The following is a 22,707-nucleotide window of genomic DNA, read 5'->3' on the forward strand; positions in this document are numbered from 1 at the left end:
TGTTAGAACACACATGTTGGTTTCACCTCAGATGGATAGCCTAGCTTACAGACAAACAGTCTAGGCCCTGGGGCAAGTTGCTGAGAAATAGGGCTGTAACCCCAAATTTTCAGGTTTTCCAGACATCTCAGTAGAAGGAGTCCCACATTTCCTGCTTATTCTGATATCTGGAAAACCTGGGATTTTGGGAATGGTACCAGAATTTTACAGCCTACTGAGAAATCACAAAGAACCTGCTGAAACAGTACTTGTCTCATACAGATCGTTTTCGATTTCTTTCGACCGCTGTCATCACTGAATTCCAAATCAAACCGTAGATCTGAAAGGAGTAGATAGGTTTAAACAGTGTGGTCATTGCTTCAAATTGCCTTCCAATTGGCTGTTTGGGATTTGCGCCATATGGCTTACACCTATGCAATCGTTTCAAATCTACATGAGCACCTGAGGAGTATGGACTAGGCTCGTCCATTTGGAATTCAAATTATAACTTATCGTGTGATTATGCTGACAGAGGAGAGCGGTTGTCACGGAGACAGAGGGTCCTGCAAAATTCCAGTAACTTTACAAAAACTCCCAAGTTTTCCAAAAATTCAGGAATCCTCCAACCAGTTCTGGAAAATCTGGGAATTTTCAAAACGTTATAGGAATTGTACAACCCTAATCCTGGTAATACTCACGTATTTCATATAGTTCTGGACTCCGTTCTGCTGCAGGTAGGAGGGGGCCTGTGTTCTGTAGAACCTCTCGGTGGAGTCCATGTAGGCCTTCTCAAAGTTCTCTCTGTAAATCTGCAACTTGTCATCCGTGTTTGAACACAGGTTCACTGCAGAGGGAAGACAGGGAGGTCCCCAGGGGCCAAGTTTATTAGCACGCAACGTTTTGCAATAGTAAACAAAAATGTGCATTTCTTATTGGATGAGTCGAATTAGTCCCTTCTGGTTTCAGAACGTTTTCTTCCATTTGGTGTGTTATGAACACTACCCAGGAGGATTATAGATATCTTTGTGGAGGGAGGTTAAGGGTTCATTTAGCTCGTTCACACCACATTGCTAAAACCTAACTTATAGTAGCTCACATTTTCACGTACATCCCACATCAATGTCATTGGGGGCTTTACACCAATATCGACATGAAATATCTATCCAATTTGGCACCATGATTTGGTAAATCATCTGTTGGTATTGTATACATACACCACAGTCGTGTTCATTAGGCACCTTTCTATCCCAGCTAAAGGAGACAGTATTGTTTTGCTCACCATAAGATTCCCTGACACCAATGACCAGCTGAGAGTCGAAGGCCTCCCCCAGGCGCTCGGCGTGCACCAGCTTCATGGCGCTGTCCTGGAGCCTATTCTTGATGTTGGAGAAGATGGACTCGTTCCACGTGTCCAGCATGAGCTGAGGACACAGAAGATTATTAGAACATGGCTTTATTGTAAAATATATACACTACCGTTCAAAAGTTTGGGGTCAGTTAGAAATGAAGGCTATTCCATGTGAGAAACATAAAACAATTTCAAAGGTTTTACTGAGTTACAGTGCATAAGGAAATCAGTCAATTGAAATAAAATCGCAAGGCCCTAATCTATGGATTTCACATGACTGGGAATACAGATATGCATCGGTTGGTCACAGGTTCCTTTAAAAATAAATAATAATAAGTGTATCAGAAAAACAGTCAGTATTTGGTGTGACCCCCATTTGCCTCATGCAGCACGACACATATCCACATAGAGTTGATCAGGCTGTTGACTGTGGCCTGTGGAATGTTGTCCCACTCCTCTTCAATGGCTGTGTGAAGTTGCTGGATATTGGCGGGAACTGGAATACGCTGTTGTACACGTCGATCCAGAGCATCCCAAACATGCTCAATGGGTGACATGTTTGGTGAGTATGCAGGCCACGGACAAACTGGGACATTTTCAGCTTCCAGGGATTTTGTACAGATCTTTGCAACATGATCATGCTGAATCATGAGGTGATGGCAGCGGATGAACGGCACGACAATGGGCCTCAGGATCTTGTCACGGTATCTCTGCATTCAAATTGCCATCGATAAAATGCAATTGTGTTTGTTGCCCAGTACAGTTGAAACCGGGATTCATCCGTGTGCCAGTGGCTATCAAAGGTGAGCATTTGCCCACTGTTACTAAGTCTGTTACTATGCCAAACTGCAGTCAGGTCAAGACCCTGGTGAGGACGACGAGCACGCAGATAAGCTTCAGTGAGACGGTTTCTGACAGTTTGTGTAGAATTTCTTCGGTTGTGAAAACCCATAATTTCATCAGCTGTCCGGGCAGCTGGTCTCAGACATTTCCGCAGGTGAAGAAGCCGGATATAGAGGTCCTGGGCTGGCGTGCTTACACGTGGTCTGTGGTTGGGAGGCCGGTTGGTCGTAATGACAATTTCTCTAAAACGACTTTGGAGGTGATTAATGGTAGCTTATTGTGCTGTGTGACTAAACTGCACATTTTAGTATCCTTTTCAAATCAAATCAAGTTGTATTGGTCACATACACATATTTAGCAAATGTTATTGCGGATGTAGCGAAATGCTTGTGTTCCTAGCTCCAACAGTACAGTAGTATCTAACAATTCACAACAATAATACACACAAATCTAAAAGTAAAAGAATGGAATTAAGAAATGTAAATATTAAGTCGAGCAATGTCGGCGTGGCATTGAATACAATACAGAAGAATAGAATACAGTATATACACATAAGAGATGAGTAAAGCAGTACGTAAACATTATTTGAACATTATTAAAGTGGCCAGTGATTTCAAGTCTATGTATATAGGGCAGCAGCCTCCAAAGGTGCAGGGCTGAGTAACCGGGTGGAAGCTGGCTAGTGATGGCTATTTAACAGTCTGATGGCCTTGAGGTAGAAGCAGTTTTTTTCTTATCGGTCCCAGCTTTGATGCACCTGTACTGACCTCGCCTTCTGATGATAGCAAGGTTAACAGGCCGTGGCTCGGATGGTTGATGTCCTTGATGATCTTTATGGCCTTCCTGTGACATTGGGTGTTGTAGGTAGTTTGCCCTCGGTGATTCGTTTGCCAGATCGCACCACCCTCTGGTGAGCCCGGCGGTTGTGGGCGGTGCAGTTGCCGTACCAGGCAGTGCTACAGCCCGACAGGATGCTCTCATCTGTAAAAGTTGTGCATCTGTAAAAGTTTGTGAGGGTTTAGGGGCCAAGCCAAATTTCTTGAGCCTCCTGAGGTTGAAACACTGTGTGGGTGGACCATTTCAGTTTGTTGGTGATGTGTACGCCGAGGAACTTGAAGCTTTCCACCTTCTCCACTGCAGTCCCGTCGATGTGAAGAGGGGCGTGCTCCACCTGCTGTTTCCTGAAGTCCACTATCAACTCCTTTGTTTTGTTCTTACATAGCTATTCCTCTTGTCCAGATGTGATAGGGCAGTGTGCAGAGCGATGGCATCGTTTGTGGATATATTGGGGCAGAAAGCAAATTGAAGTGGGTCTAGGGTGTCAGGTAAGTTAGATGTGATATGATCCTTAACTAGCCCCTCAAAGCACTTCATGATGACAGAAGTGAGTGCTATGGGGCGATGGTAACTTAACTAAATTACTTCTGTTTTCTTGGTTACATTTGAAGCAAGTGGGGACAGCAGACTGGAATAGGGAGAGTTTGAATATGTCCGTAAACACTCCAGCCAGCTGGTCTGTGCATGCTCTGAGGATGCGGCTAGGGATGCCGTCTGGGCCGGGAGCCTTGCGAGGTTTAACACGCTTAAATGTCTTACTCACGTCGGCCACAGAGAAGGAGCGTCGGTGGCACTGTGTTATCCTTAAAGCGGGTGAAGGTGTTTAGCTTATCCGGAAGCAAGACGTGACTGGATTGTTTCCGTGATTGTTTCTAGACCCTGCCACATACGTCTCGTATCTGTGCTAGAGGTCGACCGAATATGATTTTTCAACGCCGATACCGATTATTGGAGGACCAAAAAAGCCGATACCGATTAATCGGCCGATTAAAAAAAATGTATTTGTAATAATGCCAATTACAACAATACTGAATGAACACTTCTTTTAACTTAATATAATACATCAATAAAATCAATTTAGCCTCAAATAAATAATGAAACATGTTCAATTTGGTTTAAATAATGCAAAAACAAAGTGTTGGGGAAGAAAGTAAAAGTGCAATATGTGCCATGTAAGAAAGCTAACGTTTAAGTTCCTTGCTCAGAACATGAGAACATATGAAAGCTGGTGGTTCCTTTTAACATGAGTCTTCAATATTCCCAGGTAAGAAGTTTTAGGTTGTAGTTATTATAGGACTCTTTCTCTCTATACGATTAGTATTTCATATACCTTAGACTATTGGATGTTCTTATAGGCACTTTAGTATTGCCAGTGTAACAGTAAAGCTTCCGTCCCTCTCCTCGCTCCTACCTGGGCTCGAACCAGGAACACATCGACAACAGCCATCCTCGAAGCAGCGTTACCCATGCAGAGCAAGGGGAACAACTACTCCAAGTCTCAGAGCGAGTGACGTGTGAAACGCTATTAGCGCGCACCCCGCTAACTAGCTAGCCATTTCACATCGGTTACACCAGCCTAATCTCGGGAGTTGATAGGCTTGAAGTCATAAACAGCGCAATGCTTGAAACACAGCGACGAGCTGCTGGCAAAAAGCACGAAAGTGCTGTTTGAATGAATGCTTATGAGCCTGCTGGTGCCTACCATCGCTCAGACTGCTCTATCAAATCATAGACTTAATTATAACATAATAACACACAGAAATATGAGCCTTAATATGGTCGAATCCGGAAACTATCATCTCGAAAACAAAACGTTTATTCTTTCAGTGAAATACGGAACCGTTCCGTATTTCATCTAACGGGTGGCATCCATAAGTCTAAATATTCCTGTTGCATTGCACAACCTTCAATGTTGTCATAATTACGTAAAATTCTGGCAAATTAGTTCACAACGAGCCAGGCGGCCCAAACTGTTGCATATACCCTGACTCTGCGTGCAATGAACGCAAGAGAAGTGACACAATTTCACCTGGTTAATATTGCCTGGTAACCTGGATTACTTTTAGCTAAATATGCAAGTTTAAAAATATATACTTCTGTGTATTGATTTTAAGAAAGGCATTGATGTTTATGGTTAGGTACAGTCGTGCAATGATTGTGCTTTTTTCGCAAATGCGCTTTTGTTAAATCATCCCCCGTTTGGCGAAGTTGGCTGTCTTTGTTAGGAAGAAATAGTCTTCACACAGTTTGCAACGTGCCAGGCGGCCCAAACTGCTGCATATACCCTGACTCTGTTGCAAGAGAAGTGACACAATTTTCCTAGTTAAAAGAAATTCATGTTAGCAGGCAATATTAACTAAATATGCAGGTTTAAAAAATATATACTTGTGTATTGATTTTAAGAAAGGCATTGATGTTTATGGTTAGGTACACGTTGGAGCAACGACAGTCCTGTTTCGCGAATGCGCACCGCATCGATTATATGCAACGCAGGACACGCTAGATAAACTGGTAATATCATCAACCATGTGTAGTTAACTAGTGATTATGATTGATTGATTTTATAAGATAAGTTTAATGCTAGCTAGAAACTTACCTTGGCTTCTTACTGCATTCGCGTAACAGGCAGGCTCCTCGTGGAGTGCAATGTAAAGCAGGTGGTTAGAGCGTTGGACTAGTTAACTGTAAGGTTGCAAGACTGAATCCCCGAGCTGACAAGGTAAAAATCTGTCGTTCTGCCCCTGAACAAGGCAGTTAACCCACCGTTCCTAGGCCGTCATTGAAAATAAGAATGTGTTCTTAACTGACTTGCCAAGTTAAATAAAGGTGTAAAAAAATAAATAATTTAAATACCGATTTCCGATTGTTATGAAAACTTGAAATCGCCCCTAATTAATCGTCCATTCCAATGAATCGGTTGACCTCTAGTCTGTGCCATTGAATAGTAACTCCACTTTGTCTCTGTACTGATGTTTTGCCTGTTTGATTGCCTTATGGAGGGAATAACTACACTGTTTGTATTCGGCCATATTCCCAGTCACTTTGTCATGGTTAAATGCGGTGATTCGCACTCAGTTTTGCGCAAATGCTGCCATCTATCCACGGTTTCTGGTTTATGTAGGTTTTAATAGTCACAGTGGGTACAACATCTCCTATACACTTCCTGATGAACTCAGTCACCGTATCCGTGTATTTGATGTTATTCTCAGAGGCTACCCAGAACGTATCCCAGTCGCATGATCAAAACAATCTTGGCATTTCGAAAAGTTGAAAAGCAGTGATTCAATGTTTTTCCAGCGCGAGCACTACAGTCAATGTGGTGTTAGAACTTCGGTAGCGTTTCCTCAAATTTGCTTTGTTATTTGAGGAAAACATTAGCAAAGTTCTACCAACACATTGACTGTAGTACTCGCGCTGGAAAAACCACTGCTATCCAACTTTTCTAAATGTCTACAAGGCCCTTCCCTGCCCTCCCGTCGGCAAATATGATCACAACTCCATTTTGCTTCTCCCATCACGACTCAATCAGCTTCTTGATATGCCACACCTGTCAGGTGGATGGATTATCTTGGTAAAGGAGAAATGCTCAGTAACAGGGATGTAAAACCAATTTGTGCCCAACATTTGAGAGAAATACGCTTGTGTATGGAAAATATCTGGGATATTTTATTTCAGCTCATGAAACCAACACTTTACATGTTGCATTTATATTTTTATTTTATCTAGTGCCTTGCTCAAGGGCACAATGACAGGAGATGGCATGGATATCACAACCCTCCGGTAGTCAGCTGACACCCCGACATATTGTCCTTCTCAATCTCAGGACTTGAACCGACAACCCTCCGGATGCTACCTTCTAGGCCCGTTACCTGCCGACAGCCACAAGGTAGCAGAAGGGACAGTGAAATGAGATACATGGATACATGAGCAGGGACAGACTGAATTTACAGGCAGTATAATTTCCTCATGTCAACCAGAAATTCTCTTATATCAATGTAAATACAACCAAATACTTCTGCTGCCCCTCTCAACCCCTCCCTCTCTCCTCACCTTCCGTACGATGCTGTCCTCTACGTTAGACTTCTTGTTGCTGCCCTGTTTGCCCATGAGCGTAATCTCCAGCTGGCAGAAGGGTTTGGGCAGGATGTCACACTGTGTGAAGAACTTCCTCCACTCAACGATGTAGGCCTTCAGCAGCGCCGTGTCATCCTGGTGGCTCAACACACGCTGTGGGGGAGAGAGCAGGGCACTTATGGACTTTATGGCATTGGAAAAACTGGGGGTAATAGACAGTCTGCTTGGTTACTCAACATGTTGCAGGGGGAGAGAACAGCTGAGTGCAGTGTTATAGACATTATGATGTTGAAAATATAGGTTCTCAGGTATAGGCTAGTAGAGTGCTTGGTTACGCGGTAGCCGACTGGCACAGATAGCTTGCTTCCAAGCTAGCGTTAAGGTGTTAGCATGCCTCAGTTCGGCTGGCGGCTAGCCGAAGTTGGCTAGGCAAACCGAACAAGTGTGCTCGCATACTCCCTTAAAAGACCTTTGCTTGAAAAACAAGAAAAAAAGCACAATAGTACTGTTTGTCCATTTTGAGACGCCGTTGTCAGTATACACGTCCTCAAAATAGAATGAATCTAAGATAACTTAATAAATCAGTCATTCATTTTGATGTTTTTGCAGAGGATATCTTAGTCACGCAAAATTTACATCTAAATGATGATCTACATGATGTTTGGTATAGTATTTTTCAATGAAAAAATGTGCTTGAAAACGAGTCGTCTCTTGTTCGATGACAAAGACTTTATTGAAGCCTCCCTACTGTTGACCAATCACCGACAAAGGACGTAGCCTTTGGCTCCGAACTTCGGCTTATCACCAGGAAAAATGTGCCCCCGAACAGCCCCCCCAAAAAACTCACCGAAGTCCAAAACTAACAAAAATTTCACAAAATGTTGTCATAATATATGTACAAACTCTACAGAACTGTTTCGGCTGGGAAGCGTGCGGATGCCTTTATTAGTACTCAGTGAGGGAATAAATGGCACAGTCATTTCAATGCTAGCGAGACTTAGCAGGCCTTAGCAGACAAAGCGTCAATACAGGACTAAGATTGAATCCTACTGCACCGGCTCTGACACTCGTTGGATGTGGCAGGGCTTGCAAACTATTACAGACTACAAAGGGAAAACCAGCCGCGATCTGCCCTGTGAGACAAGCCTACCATACGAGCTAAATGCATTTTATGCTTGCTTCGAGGCAAGCAATACTGAAGCATGCAAGAGAGCACCAACTGTTCAAGGACGACTGTGTGATTATGCTCTACGTAGCCGATGTGAGCAAGACCTTTAAACAGGTCAATTCGCATACTGCCCCAACAGATCCACAGATGACGCAATCTCCATCGCACTCCACACTGCCCTTGCCCACCTGGACAAAAGGAACACCTATGTGAGAATGCTGTTCATTGACTACAGCTAAGCGTTCAACACCATAGTGCCCACAAAGCTCATCACTAAGCTAAGGAACCTGGGACTAACCACCTTTTGCAACTGGATCCTGGACTGATCCTCAACACTGGGGCCCCTCAGGGGTGCGTGCTTAGTCCCCTCCTGTACTCCCTGTTCACCCACAACTGCGTGGCCAAACACGACTCCAACACCATCATTAAGTTTGCTGACGACACATCAGTGGTTGACCTGATCACCGACAACGATGAGACAGCCTATAGGGAGGAGGTCCCTAAGGGCTGGGTCAGAGACCTGTCAGAGAGGTCAGAGACCTGGCAGTGTGGTGCCAGGACAACAATCTCTACCGCAATGTGAGCAAGACAAAGGAGCTGATCGTGGATTACAGGAAAGGAGGGCCGAACAGGGCCCCATTAACATCGACAGGCCTGTAGTGGAGCGGGTCGAGAGTTTCAAGTTCCGCAGGAGACTGAAAATATTTGGCTTGGGTCCCCAGATCCTCAAAAAGTTTTACAGCAGCACCCTTGAGAGCATCCTGACCGGTTGCATCATCGCCTGGTATGGCAACTGCTCGGCATCCGACCGTAAGGCGCTACAGAGGGTAGTGTGTACGGCCCAGTACATCACCAGGGCCAAGCTTTCTGCCATCCAGGACCTCTATACTAGGCGGTGTCAGAGGAAGGCCCAAAATTTTTTCAAAGACAAGTCACCCAAGTCATAGACTGTTCTCTCTGCTACCGCACGGCAAGCTGTACTGGAATGCCAAGTCTAGGTCCAAAAGGCTACTTAACAGCTTCTACTCCAAGCCATAAGACTGCAGAACAATTAATCAAATGGCCACCGGACTATTTACATTGAACCCCCCTTTGTTGTATTCGGCGCATGTGACAAATAAAATGTGATTTGATACATACTGCTTGTGCTTGCTTGATGAAGTCTAGGATGTCCTCTTTCAGGGCCTGGTGAATCTTGGCCGGCCCCTTGTCATCCCATAGGCATACTGCATGGACATCTCTATGGAAACCAAGAGATCAAATGAGGGGATTGGAGGAGATCAATCAATTAATCCATTTGTTAGTCTTTAACAGCTCAGACAGGCGTTAATGTGAAATGCCTGTTAAACAGAATGACAGCCTGTTCTCGAGGTATCAAGTCCAGGCTGTATCACAACCGGCCGTGATTGGGAGTCCCATAGGGCGGCGCACAATTGGCCCAGCATCGTCCGGGTTAGGCTGCCATTGTAACTTAGAATTTGTTCTTAACCGACTTACCTAATTAAATAAAGGTTAAATAAATAAAACGTATTCACTAAGAACCAAACGGAACAGGCCAAAAGAGGGAGGGAATGCCTTGACTTGTCTAATAAGAAACACTGGTTTTCAATTTGTGTGCACTAATGAATAAAACCTCAGTATGACAGAGCACATGGACGAGTGGCCATACTCACGAGAAGAGGTCGAACCACTGCTGTTTGGTGACTGACTCTTGGCGGAGCAGCTTGAGGACGATGGGACGCATCAGGTCCCACTTGTCCTCGAACTGGAGGGAGCCTTTGTTCTTGGTGAGAATGAGAAGGGTAGAAGTGTCACCTCTGGCTATAGCAGTTATGACAACATCAGGGGTGAACCTCAATTGTATTTACTTGATTCTTCGCATCCTCTCTCCTTGCTGCCTTCTCAAAATAAAATTTTAGCAGAGGGGAGGAACCTCAGCTCTTCTGCTCCAATGTGATTTGAAAAGGAGACGAGAAGGGAGGACATGGGAAATCATGGATATACAATTGATATTCATCCCAGTGGTTGCTGAATGTTTAGGAACTAGGCAGCGGGCCCATTTGAACATTAGCAGGAACACAACAGCAGTAAACAAGCCTGGTGGTGGTTAATTTCTCCAATATCATAGGACAGGCTGATTGAGGCCCATTAGTAGCAAACAGGCTTGCTTGTGCTGGAGAGTTTCTGACCATAACAACAACCCAGGTGCTTCAATCCTGTAACATCTGTTTTTGTCTATAGCCAGCCAGCTTACCTGTGAGGGAGTGTTACGTGTAGTGATACAATAACAATGCAGTGAGTATACAGACATGACTAGCTATAGGATCGTTCCAATTGATTTCAAGCAACTTTTGGTCGCACCACTTTTGATTTAACTTTCCATACATGTTTGCCCATGGTAGAAGTGGTCAGAAAGTGCCTTACTGGACCTGAATGACAAAACATTCAGGAGATAGTGGTGCTCAAAGTTGACCCATTTTGCATACTCCACCATACCATTACACATCCTTTGTCTTTATCACTGGATAATAATAATGGTTGAGTTTGATATCATTTAAAAGCTTACAATCAGGGTTTTACGATTTCTTAATGTTCCCCTATGCTGGAACAGGAGCCTGAGTGAAACAGTTTTGGAAGCCCTGGATTTAAGGCAGCCCCTCACACCTCTCTGATTCAGTGGGGTTGGGTTAAATGCGGATGACACATTTTGGTTGAATACATTCAGTTGTGCAACTGACTAGGTATCCCGATATCCCTAATGGGAGTTTGAATCTGAGCTTCCTGGGCATTAGAGAGGAGACACGTCATAGGCATAGTCAACGTGGACGTCTCTTGTGGTGCTTTCAAGAAGACTGGGAACTAGGGAAAAAACAAGGTCAAATCAAGACGTCAGTAATCTTCAGAGTTTCCGACTTGGAATTCCGAGTTGGACGACCTTTGAAATGTCTTTTGCACCGTCGGAGTTGGTTTTTTCCGAGTTTCCAGTTGTCTTGAACGCGGCATAAAGTGCAGATACTGGGGCATCTTCTAACCAGCCATCTAACGTTATTGTTATCCCGGCTGCCTAACTACTGTTAGCAAGCTAACTTAGTGTGTTTCATGAAAAAGGCAATCGATCGTTGTTGAGGTTAGCTAGCAAATCAGTCAACGACAGTCATGCCAAGTTAAATGATCATGCTTTCTTAGCCAGTTAAGTTAGTTGGCTAGTTAACCAGTTAGCTAACGTGTGTGTACTAGCCACTGCCTGGCACAGCTAGCTAGCACCAGGCTAACGTTATTAACGCCAGTGACTTGGAGGAGTAAATAGCTGTCCTTTCAATGCTTGCAAGACAAACAGGACTTTATATCACCTACCTATATTGCAAGGCCATCTTCAGGCATGGGCGCTTAACAATGTACAGTAATATATCATTGACTATGCAACAAAGACTGATTAAATGTAATCAAAAGTATTGAATTGCGGTGCCTGTTACCTTTAGCAAATTAGACGTCGCCATGTTCCCTGAATTTAGTTCCTCGAACAATCTCGCGAGATTTACAGTGTTGTAGTTGCCAATGGGTTTTTAACAAATCTGGAGAAACGGTTTATCATGATCATATTCCTGATTTCGTATTATTTAAACAAAACAAAATCCATATGCAATTCAAATTAATTTTGAAATAGCCTACCCATGGCTTAGGTCTACTTATGAAACAACTGTCACCCACTGAAAAACTGTGAAACACTGGAAAATAATATAAACTATTGTGTTCAGTAGCTAGGTTTCCCTCCAGTTTGTGACAAATTTTCATGCGAATATTAAAAAATGTACATAAAACAGTATGCGCATTTTCCCACCAGAGATGTGTTTCCAAAACTTTTCGCTGTTAAAGGGCTGTGCATGATGTCGTAGCGCACATACAAATAACTTCTACCGTTAAATGTTGATGTACCAAATGAAAAATATAGGTTAAATAGGTTTCCATCGCATTTTCAACTCTACTGATGGTTTGGTGGTGCACCGTCACAAAAACTGTTGCGTTATATAGCAAATATGCCCACTCTGATCTCGGCGCATGCGCATGCGCTCTAGCCAACAGCTCACAGCTACAGTGCGGGTAGGCTAACTACATTATGAGATTATTATGGATAGACAATTTTATAAATGTCGACAGACAATTTGGTAGTTTGACATGGTGGAATGTTTTTGTGTCAGTATAATTAATTTTGCGAGAAATGGCGGCGGTGCCCACAAACTGTTAGGGCCTACATAAAGTTGTCCCAACAGCAGAGCTTTCTTTCCAACATCATGGAGTGAATCCTTACCACCACTACACCTGGCTATCAGCGGAGCCTTGTCTGGCAGCGAAACAATTAATTCAGCCTAGTTTACTGCCTTTTTAAAAAACATAGTTGATATGGCTGACTTGCTTAAACAAATGTGGTTTCTACTGACAATTGAGATGTACAAACTATGGCATAAGCGAACGATAAGCGGATAAGAGGCATTCCGTAATTCCGATTAAGACATTAATTAGTGAGCAACTACGGACGTAGTCAATATAACTATGTTTTCAGCACTTTTGAAATGTACAGCGACAGAATGCAGAACATGGGCTGCTCTTACAGTAACGTTAGGTGAAATTAAGAGGTGAAAATTGCTTACTACACAACATACACTTACAAACACAAGTATTACTTTCTTAGCTACAGTATACATATCTCCCTTGCATATTACATAATTTATGCAGCAGCATACAAGACCTTTTTGAACTCACCGTGGCTTGTGATGTGCTCTCTTAAACATGAAGGTGGCACGGCGGTCCTTTGTGGGCAAATTTCGTCATCAAACTTTGTCATCAAAGTCTGGCATTCTGGATTTATGGTGGAAACTCTGCTAAAAAAACACACAGCCACTCCATTGAATAGCAGGCTACTGGTTGCTTTGCAACGCTTGCAGTTTTCCACTGATTCCTTCCAAACGACTCATTGTTGAATTTGCAATTTCCAACTTGTTGCGTAATCTTTATGTCCAACGACATAAATGTATACATTACAGATGATGAAAATAGCATTGTCAAGTTTAACAGTTACTATGACCCATCTGCCGTCTTGTGAAGATGTGGATTCTAGAATGTCACCTGCGGTATCAGAGCTTCTTTGATGCGGAGTTTCTTCTCGTCCAGAAACTTGTGTCCCTTGGCCATTTTCCATATGATGTCCCTGTAATGGCGCATAGTTAAGCACAAGATGATATTGCGAGGGGGTCCATCAGATCTTCGTTTCCCGATGTACCACATCAATCACATCAACCACATCAATCATTTCCAAGTTGGAAATTGCAAATTCAACAATGAGTCGTTTGGAAGGAATCAGCTGTGAGGATATTTTTCAGCGGCAGGGAATGGGAGACTAGTCCGGATCGAAGGCAAGATGAACAGAGCAAAGTACAGAGAGATCCTTGATGAAAACCTGCTCCAGAGATCTCAGGACCTCAGACTTGGGCGAAGGATCACCTTCCAACTGGACAACGACCCTAAGCACACAGCCAAAACAATGCATGAGTGGCCTCGGGACAAGTCTCTGAATGTCCTTGAGTGGCCCAGCCAGAGCCTGGACTTGAACCCGATCTAACATTTCAAATCAAATCAAATCAAATTTTATTTGTCACATACACATGGTTAGCAGATGTTAATGCGAGTGTAGCGAAATGCTTGTGCTTCTAGTTCCGACAATGCAGTAATAACCAACAAGTAATCTAACCTAACAATTCCACAACTACTACCTTATACACACAAGTGTAAAGCGATAAAGAATATGTACATAAAGATATATGAATGAGTGATGGTACAGAACGGCATAGGCAAGATGCAGTAGATGGTATAGTGTACAGTCTATACATATGAGATGAGTAATGTAGGGTATGTAAACATAAAGTGGCATAGTTTAAAGTGGCTAGTGATACATGTATTACATAAAGATGGCAAGATGCAGTAGATGATATAGAGTACAGTATATACATATACATATGAGATGAGTAATGTAGGGTATGTAAACATTATATTAAGTGGCATTGTTTAAAGTGGCTAGTGATACATTTTTACATAATTTCCATCAATTCCCATTATTAAAGTGGCTGGAGTTGAGTCAGTATGTTGGCAGCGGCCACTAAATGTTAGTGGTGGCTGTTTAACAGTCTGATGGCCTTGAGATAGAAGCTGTTTTTCAGTCTCTCGGTCCCTGCTTTGATGCACCTGTACTGACAACGCCTTCTGGATGATAGCGGGGTGAACAGGCAGTGGCTCGGGTGGTTGTTGTCCTTGATGATCTTTATGGCCTTCCTGTGACATCGGGTGGTGTAGGTGTCCTGGAGGGCAGGTAGTTTGCCCCCGGTGATGCGTTGTGCAGACCTCACTACCCTCTGGAGAGCCTTACGGTTGTGGGCGGAGCAGTTGCCGTACCCGGCGGTGATACAGCCCGACAGGATGCTCTCGATTGTGCATCTGTAGAAGTTTGTGAGTGCTTTTGGTGACAAGCCGAATTTCTTCAGCCTCCTGAGGTTGAAGAGGCGCTGCTGCGCCTTCTTCACAACGCTGTCTGTGTGGGTGGACCAATTCAGTTTGTCCGTGATGTGTACACCGAGGATAGACCTGAATATAGCTGTGCAGCGACACTCCCCATCCAACCTGACAGAGTTTGAGAGAATCTGCAAAGAAGAATGGGAGAAACTCCCCAAATACAGGTGTGCCAAGCTTGTAGCATCATACCCAAGAAGACTCGAGACTGTAATGCTGCTAAAGGTGCCTCAGCAAAGTACTGAGTAAAGGATCTGAATACTTATGTAAATGTGATATTTCAGTTTATTTAATACATTTTAGAATAAGGCTGTAACATAACAAAACGTGGAAAAAGTCAAGGGATCTGAATTTTTTTCCGAATGGACTGCATGTAAACATGAATACAAATGTCATAAAAAAATCTGCTGGTGCGGTGTGCGCTCCCGGTGGGCTGCGCTAGAGGGAATTAGATACCTCACCTGTTGGAGTCCTTGACCGGCGCACGCAGTCACGCATTTGAAATAGACTACCGACTATATTTCATAAAAAATCATATTTTTCCCCCTAAATATCTACGGGTACTTGTGAGCTCCACATGCACTGCGCTTGAGGAAACTGGATGCCTTACCCTTTTGGAGTCCTTGATCGGCGCGCGCACTGATGCATTCCAAATAGTCTACGGAGTTTACTTTTGGGCAAGCAGGGAAAATAAAACGGGCTACCGCAGCAGGTAAGGCTCTTTACTATGCTTAACGAGGGTTAAGGTATCATACCTAAAGGGGCATGAACGTTTATAAATATTTTGTTGAAGGAATGAAATAAACCTGTGTTTTTAGCCTTGAGAAATGTGTTCAGTTCAAAAGTATGACCGTTTTTCAGTTTTCAAGTAAAAAAAAAAAATGGAATAACAGAGAGACAGTGTCTTAGTTAAATAGGCCTATGTGGCAATAACTCATACGTCCACTTGCCATTTGGTTTCTTATAGTTATAGGCTAATGCAAAAGTAGTGATGCAATTCAACTTCCATCAATTCTTAATGATAAAATATTCACTTTCTGGAGCATTCACTACGGACAAGTAGCTTATAGGCAATGATGTTTTTATAATACCGTTACACTCTAGGTCAGTGTTTCCCAAACTCAGTCCTGTGGATCCCATGGGGTGTACGTTTAGTTTTTTTTTTACCCTAGCACTAACGTTACACAGCTAATTCAAATAACAAACTCGTCAACAAGCTCTGATTATTTGAATCAGCTGTGTAGTGCTAGGGCAAAAAACAGAACGTGCACACCTTGGGGTCCCCAGGACATTTACGCACTGCACTGATGCTTTTTGCTACCGTAATTATGCCATATGTTTTTAGCTGTCGATTTAACCAAAACTTTAAATTAATGGAGGGGAGAGCTTAACCTATCCAGGTTGATTAACTACCGTGCTATTTCATTTGACAATGTAATAGCTTGTCTGTCTATATTTAGGCTGTGGCGTGCACAAAGATACCTCGCTAGATTTTCCCGTTAGCATATGGTGTCATCACACGATTGTCATTTTGTATCAATAGATTGTAGTCGTGTTACAGTTGTAGTAAAAAAAGCCGAATTCCCCATCATTTCTAACTCATTTGCAAAACGTACAATATGTTATGAATTTTCAAAATGTGTCATTTCAATTTGGTGTGGCAAACATTAGCTAGGTGGTGAGGTGGCTAACGTTAGCTAGCACTAGGGGTTAGGGATAGGAGTAGAAGTTAGGTTAAAGGGTTTAGGGGAAGGGTTAGCTAATATGCTAAGTAGTTACAAAGTAGCCAAAAAGTAGTAAGTAGTTGCTAATTAGCTAAATTTGTCAGTGATGAGATTCCAAAGCTCAACGTTTAGGTTGCCAGACGTTCAAGTTATATGCCACCCGTCCACCTCGATCAACCACCCTCTTTTCGTTTTTTTGCGTAACCATACCAATGTAACATATCATACTAATTTGAGTGTCTAGATTTACTATGTTACGTCTAGTCTATGAGACCAGTCTGCGGAAAATGGATCATGCTGCAGGCAGCAGAGAAGAAAAATACATGTTTTGAACGGATAATTGATCGCATTTTTGTATTTATTTAACCAGGCAAGTCAGTTGAACAAATTCTTATTTACAATGGCGGCCTACCGGGGAATACTGGGCTCAGGGGCAGAACGACAGATTTGTTGTACCTTGTCAGCTCTGGGATTCGATCCAGCAACCTTTCGTTTACTGGCTCAACGCTCTAACCACTAGGCTATATGTCGCAACATTCATTCTTTCATGGTGCAAGAATGAATGCAATTGTTTATTGAATGTAATGGTGGACACAGCTTTGGAGAACCAAAACACACACAACCTCAGCTCAACAAACTCGAACTTGAGAACAAATCGTTTGTGGTGCTGCCTGGGTGCAGTTTGGGAACGATATTGGGCTTATCACCCTCTTGGCAGTCAAGCAATGCATTCCGTCAAGAGTAGTTCACAATCTAGTCCGGTTACGGCCACAACCAGTCCTCGTCTGAATTGCCTGCATTTCTCCATAAATTGGTCATAACATTTGATATGATCTTCATCTAAGTCACAACAATAGACAAACACAGTGTGCTTAAAGTAATAACACACAAATTATTGTATTTTTCTTGTCTATATTGAATACATCATTTAAACATTCACAGTGTAGGTTGGAATAAGTATGTGAACCCCTAGGCTAATGACCTCCAAATGTGAATTGGAGTCAGCTAACCTGGAGTCCAATCAATGAGACAAGGTTGGAGATGTTGGTTGGAGCTGCCCTGCCCTATAAAAACACTCACAAAATGTAAGTTTGCTATTCACAAGAAGCATTATCTTATGTGAACCATGCCTCTAACAAAAGAGATCTCAGAAGACCTAAGATTAAGAATTGTTGACTTGCATAAAGCTGGAAAGGGTTACAAAAGTATCTCTAAAAGCCTTGATGTTCATCAGTCAACGGTAAGACAAATTGCCTACAAATGGAGAAAGTTCAGCACTGTTGCTACTCTCCCTAGGAGTGGCCATCCTGCAAAGATGACTGCAAGATCACAGCGCAGAATGCTCAATGAGGTTAAAAAGAATCCTAGAGTGTCAGCTAAGGACTTACACAAATCTTTGGAACATTGCTAACATCTCTGTTGACGAGTCTACGATACGTAAAACACTAAACAAGAATGATGTTCATGACAGGACATCATGGATGAAGCCACTGCTGTCCAAAAAAAAACCATTGCTGCACGTCTGAAGTTCGCAAAAGAGCACCTGAATGTTCCTCAGCGCTACTGGCAAAATGTTCTGTGGACAGATGAAACTAAAGTTGAGTTGTTTGGTAGGAGCACACATCCCTATGTGTGGAGAAAAAAAGGCACAGCACACTGACATCAAAACTTCATCCCAACTGTAAAGTATGGTGGAGGGAGCATCATGGTTTGGGGCTGCCTGGACAGCGTGTTATCATTGAGGGAAAAAATTAATTCCCTAGTTTATCAAGACATTTTGCAGGAGAATGTAAGGCTATCTGTCCGCCAATTGAAGCTCAACAGAAGTTGAGTGATGCAACAGGACAACGACCTAAAACACAGAGGTAAATCAACAACAGAATGGCTTCAACAGAAGAAAATACGCCTTCTGGAGTGGCCTAGTCAGAGTCCTGAACTCAACCTGATTGAGATGCTGTGGCATGACCTCAAGAGAGGGGTTCACACCAGACATCCCAAGAATATTGCTTAACTGAAACAGTTTTGTAAAGAGGAATGGTCCAAAATTCCTCCTGACCAGTGTGCAGGTCTGATCTGCAACTACCGAAAACATTTGGTTGAGGTTATTGCTGTGAAAGGAGGGTTAACCAGTTATTAAATCCAAGGGTTCACATACTTTTTCCACCCTGCACTGTGAGTGTTTACAAGGTGTGTTCAATAAAGACAAATGACAGCTCCAATAAGCCACTTATGGTGAACGACATGTAAACGAAAAGCTTGTAGAATCATTACTCTTTCGAGTTTTCAGTTCATCGTTTGCCGGGGAGGAGACCAGCTCAGCTATCTAGCAAAATGCTAATTTGCAACTTGACTCGGGGGACATAGGCTTCAGGAGCCAGTGGGTTAGATATGATTCCACCGTGGTCAACAACAACAATTAGTGGGCTTATTTTTTGAATGATCGGACAGTAAAACAAAAAAAGATTCATAGCTAGCTGGTGAGGCTTTCATTTATTTCTCAGTTAATTTGGTGATCAAGCTGAAGCTGGGTTTCGGAAGACTTTTGGTAGGTGCTAACTGCTCATGCAGGCCGCACGAGGTAGCTAAACTTTTATTTAGTGTTATTTTATAACATTTCAAAATACAACACAACAACTAAAACATAGGACATCACTACACATACAGTATATTTTCTCTAAAGAAACTAACATTAAAGTATATATTTTTTGACAAAACAAGAACTAAATCACTACACATGAATTGGCAGTGACAACAGTTAAAAAAGTTAAAGTACTTAATAAAATACATAGAATAAGATCAGGGGTTACAATTGTATAAACCTATGATTGAGTTGTAAGAATACATATTTTTGGGGGTTATTGACTAAATCTAGAGATTTTATTACATATTGGATTTCAAGTAAAAATATATTGCATTTGGGAACAGATTTCAAATATTTGTATGTAAAATTTACCAGAGAGAATGAAGAATGACTAATTCAGTAGTTTTAATTTGAATAATAACAAATGACATCTTTCATTGTAAATACATGGGTCTTATTCATTAAATTAAACATTTAATTACTTAACTCGCTACAAAATAACTTCACAGAGTCACATTCATAAAAAAATGTATAATATTTTCCCCTTCTTTTGTAGAGCATCCATGTGACGTCACACACTCAAGGCTTATGTTGAGACTCATGAATATTCAAGAAATTGCCCCCCCCCCCCCCCCCTCCACGGAAGGACATTTTGCTGTGAGGATGATAAGCACAATATTGTTTGCGAACTGCAGCATCCAGGCAGAACCACAAACAATTTGTTCTCGAGTTCGAGTTTGTTGAGCAGAGACTGTGTGTTTTGGTTTTTACATAACATTCAATAATCAATTAATAGCAGTCATTGTTGCATCACGCGATCAATTATCAGTTCTAAACATGTATTTTTCTTCTTTATGCTGCCTGCAGCATGATCTATTTTCTGCATAATGGTCTCATAGACTAGACGTAACATGTAAATCCAGGACACTCAAATTATGATATGTTACATTATGTTACATTTGGCATGGTTACATAAAATAGGTTACTTTATTTATTGTTCATTTTATTTTTTACTTCAGTTTATTTGATTTACTTAAACAAAAGAAAAGTAGGGTGGGTGGTTGAGGTGGATGGGAAGCCTATAACGTGAAAGTCTAGTAACCTCAAGGTTCTGTGTTCAAATCTACTCATGGACAATTTTAGCTAATTAGCAAATACTTACTATATTAGCTAACCCTTCCCCTAAACCTAACCTTAACCCTTTAACCTAACTCCTAAACCTAACTTTAACCCTAACCCCTAGTGCTAGCTAACCCCTAGCATTAGCCACCGGGCTTTACATACTGGATAATATGAAATCCTCTGTGACCATGTTGCAAAATGGTATTAGTTTGCTGATTTTTTGTTTTGAATTGAATTGTGTTTTTCCTCTGCAAAGGATAAATTGCACACTATGCACAATGGCATTAGTGTTGTGTTGCCATGAACAAATCTATATGTTTCCCATTTATAAAATAAATTATTTCTGCATTCACATCAGATTTCAATAACCTGATTTGGCCTATGGAAACAAGAGAGAGACCCACTTTGTCACACCACCAGGGGCTACTGTATGAAATATCTTTAGTTTTATTTTGTATACATGGCAGCTAAAAGATTAATTGTGTATAAAAGTACAAACAAACAATAACAAATATAGATCAATAAACTGTGACAGTTAGGAATTTGAATGATGGATAATCCAGGAGAAACAGATAGGATGGCATTGAGAGAGATGGTATTGCTGGTATTTCTCAAAAGGGAATCTTCCATGATTAGAAACATTGGGTCTGAGAATAGAGCAGTAGGCCTATGAAGTGCGTAGTCTACTTTCCAAAAGTACTAATCTGTTCTGAAAAAGATTGACACATTAAAAGAGAATTAGCAGTGTTACTTTCCTTTGACTGCAGGGGGCCTAGTTGAGTACCATATAATGAGGCATAAATTCCAGGGGAGATTACTGCATGGCCCTTGCTATTAAGTATCATTGAGACGTCCAACTCTGACGTCACTCCATTGAAGTTTAAATTTAAAATGGTTAGGGAAGGGTTAGGGTTAGGGTTTAGGGTATGAACCTTCCAAAGATCCCAGTTAGCACTAACCATTACTGCACATCCCTTGTCTGTGTCTTTGATGCAGACATTCTTAATAAAACACATTGTTAATGTGTTCAGTAGTAATTATGAACATGTTCATTCTCGTCTCCTCTCTCTGTTCTTTCTCTCTCGCTCCCCTCTCTTTTCCATCTCTCCCTCCATTTCTCTCTTCCATCGCTCTCTCTCATTTCCTAATCTGTCTTTCTCACCCCCCCTTCCTCTCTCTCCCTCTCTCTGTCCTAGTTTGTTTCTCAGGGTCACCTCAGAAGGACATGGCGAGGTCTGAGCTGCAGAGAGCTTTGACTGGTACTGTGGACGTGGAGGGAGCTGTAGGACGGCCTTTGCTGGGCTGTGTAGCTAGAAGCTGAAAGACGTCTTCACATGGTAAGCACAACAAGACAAACAACGTACAGACAAACAGAGAACACCGGTATAAGTACCCAGGGGATAATGGGGAAAATGGGTGACACCTGGAGGGGGTGGAGACAAGCACAAGGATAGGTGAAACAGATCAGGGCGTGACACCTTTGGGATAAATTGAAACGCCGACTGCGTGCCAGGCCTAATCGCCTAACATCAGTGCCAAACCTCACTAATGCTCGTGGCTGAATGGAAGCAAGTCCCTGCAGCAATGTTCCAACATCTAGTGGAATGCCTTCGACGAGCAGTTGTCTTCATACTTTTGGTAATGTAATGTATGTCATTTTGTTGGATGAAATTAAATATACGTCCATCAGAGGCCATCGCTTGTGTATCTTTCCTACATTGGTATTTAGGTGTACATTTGCTGAAAATGGGTTGTCAACAAAATATGCCTTTGCAGAAGTGTTTTTAATAGCCTATTGATGATAATAAAGTTAGTTATTCTCTTGTATTTCTGGTTACCTCATCATGGCTCTTATTTTCTATGTGGATGTTGTGTCGTCATTATTGTGCTATATCCCTCAGTGACTGTCAGTTTGTCAATGTAATGTCCCATATTCAGACGAACAGATAGCATTGAAAGGGCAATGCTGCAAAGTGCAAACCAATTGCTGCATTATGGCTACACACATTATTTAATTAACATCTTGATTCTTAGTCTTGGTTATTATGGTTGTCAAACAACCATGCACAACCAATATTTCCAGTGTACGGAGACAGTTATCCTAGAGACCAAATCAGAATTAATGATAGGCTATATTTAAAGAGAGAACCTGCATCATGTTAGACAAGTTGCCAGGTCTGTCTTGAGACAATACAAGAAACAGATCGATAGCCTAGCCCTATAAGACGATGCACTGTAAAACGTTGGACGTACAGAAATAACAGATCGCGGAGCCTGTAAATCACACGACTAGATAATATTGATAGCTGATTAGAACACATCATTTAAAACCTTAAGGTGTGTGCTCGCTCATCCAATACGTATATAGGCTTAATAGCCCATATGATCTTATTATAGTGTCACAAATATAGAGTTTTTTGTATGGTTGACAGTCGAAATGGCCAGACTTAACCTGACCCCGACAGACTGCGATTCC

General features: G+C 42.1%; 1 protein-coding gene across 2 annotated transcripts in view; it reads right to left on the minus strand.

The window, feature by feature from the left end:
* LOC120056893 (cullin-5-like) overlaps positions 1-11,776 on the minus strand; it is a 31,536-nt gene extending 19,760 nt beyond the window's left edge. For both annotated transcript variants that reach the window (XM_039005157.1, XM_039005156.1), the window contains exons 1-6: positions 11,723-11,776; positions 9,923-10,032; positions 9,390-9,489; positions 7,058-7,234; positions 1,259-1,400; positions 678-823 (exon numbers count right to left, since the gene is read on the minus strand). In XM_039005157.1, the coding sequence (XP_038861085.1) occupies positions 678-823; positions 1,259-1,400; positions 7,058-7,234; positions 9,390-9,489; positions 9,923-10,032; positions 11,723-11,746 (699 nt within the window). In that variant the 5' untranslated portion in view covers positions 11,747-11,776. The remainder of the gene's footprint in view (positions 1-677; positions 824-1,258; positions 1,401-7,057; positions 7,235-9,389; positions 9,490-9,922; positions 10,033-11,722) is intronic.
* Between the last annotated feature and the right edge of the window lie 10,931 nt (positions 11,777-22,707).

This window comes from Salvelinus namaycush, chromosome 12 (genome assembly GCF_016432855.1).
Source record: "Salvelinus namaycush isolate Seneca chromosome 12, SaNama_1.0, whole genome shotgun sequence".
NCBI classification, from domain to species: Eukaryota; Metazoa; Chordata; class Actinopteri; order Salmoniformes; family Salmonidae; genus Salvelinus; species Salvelinus namaycush.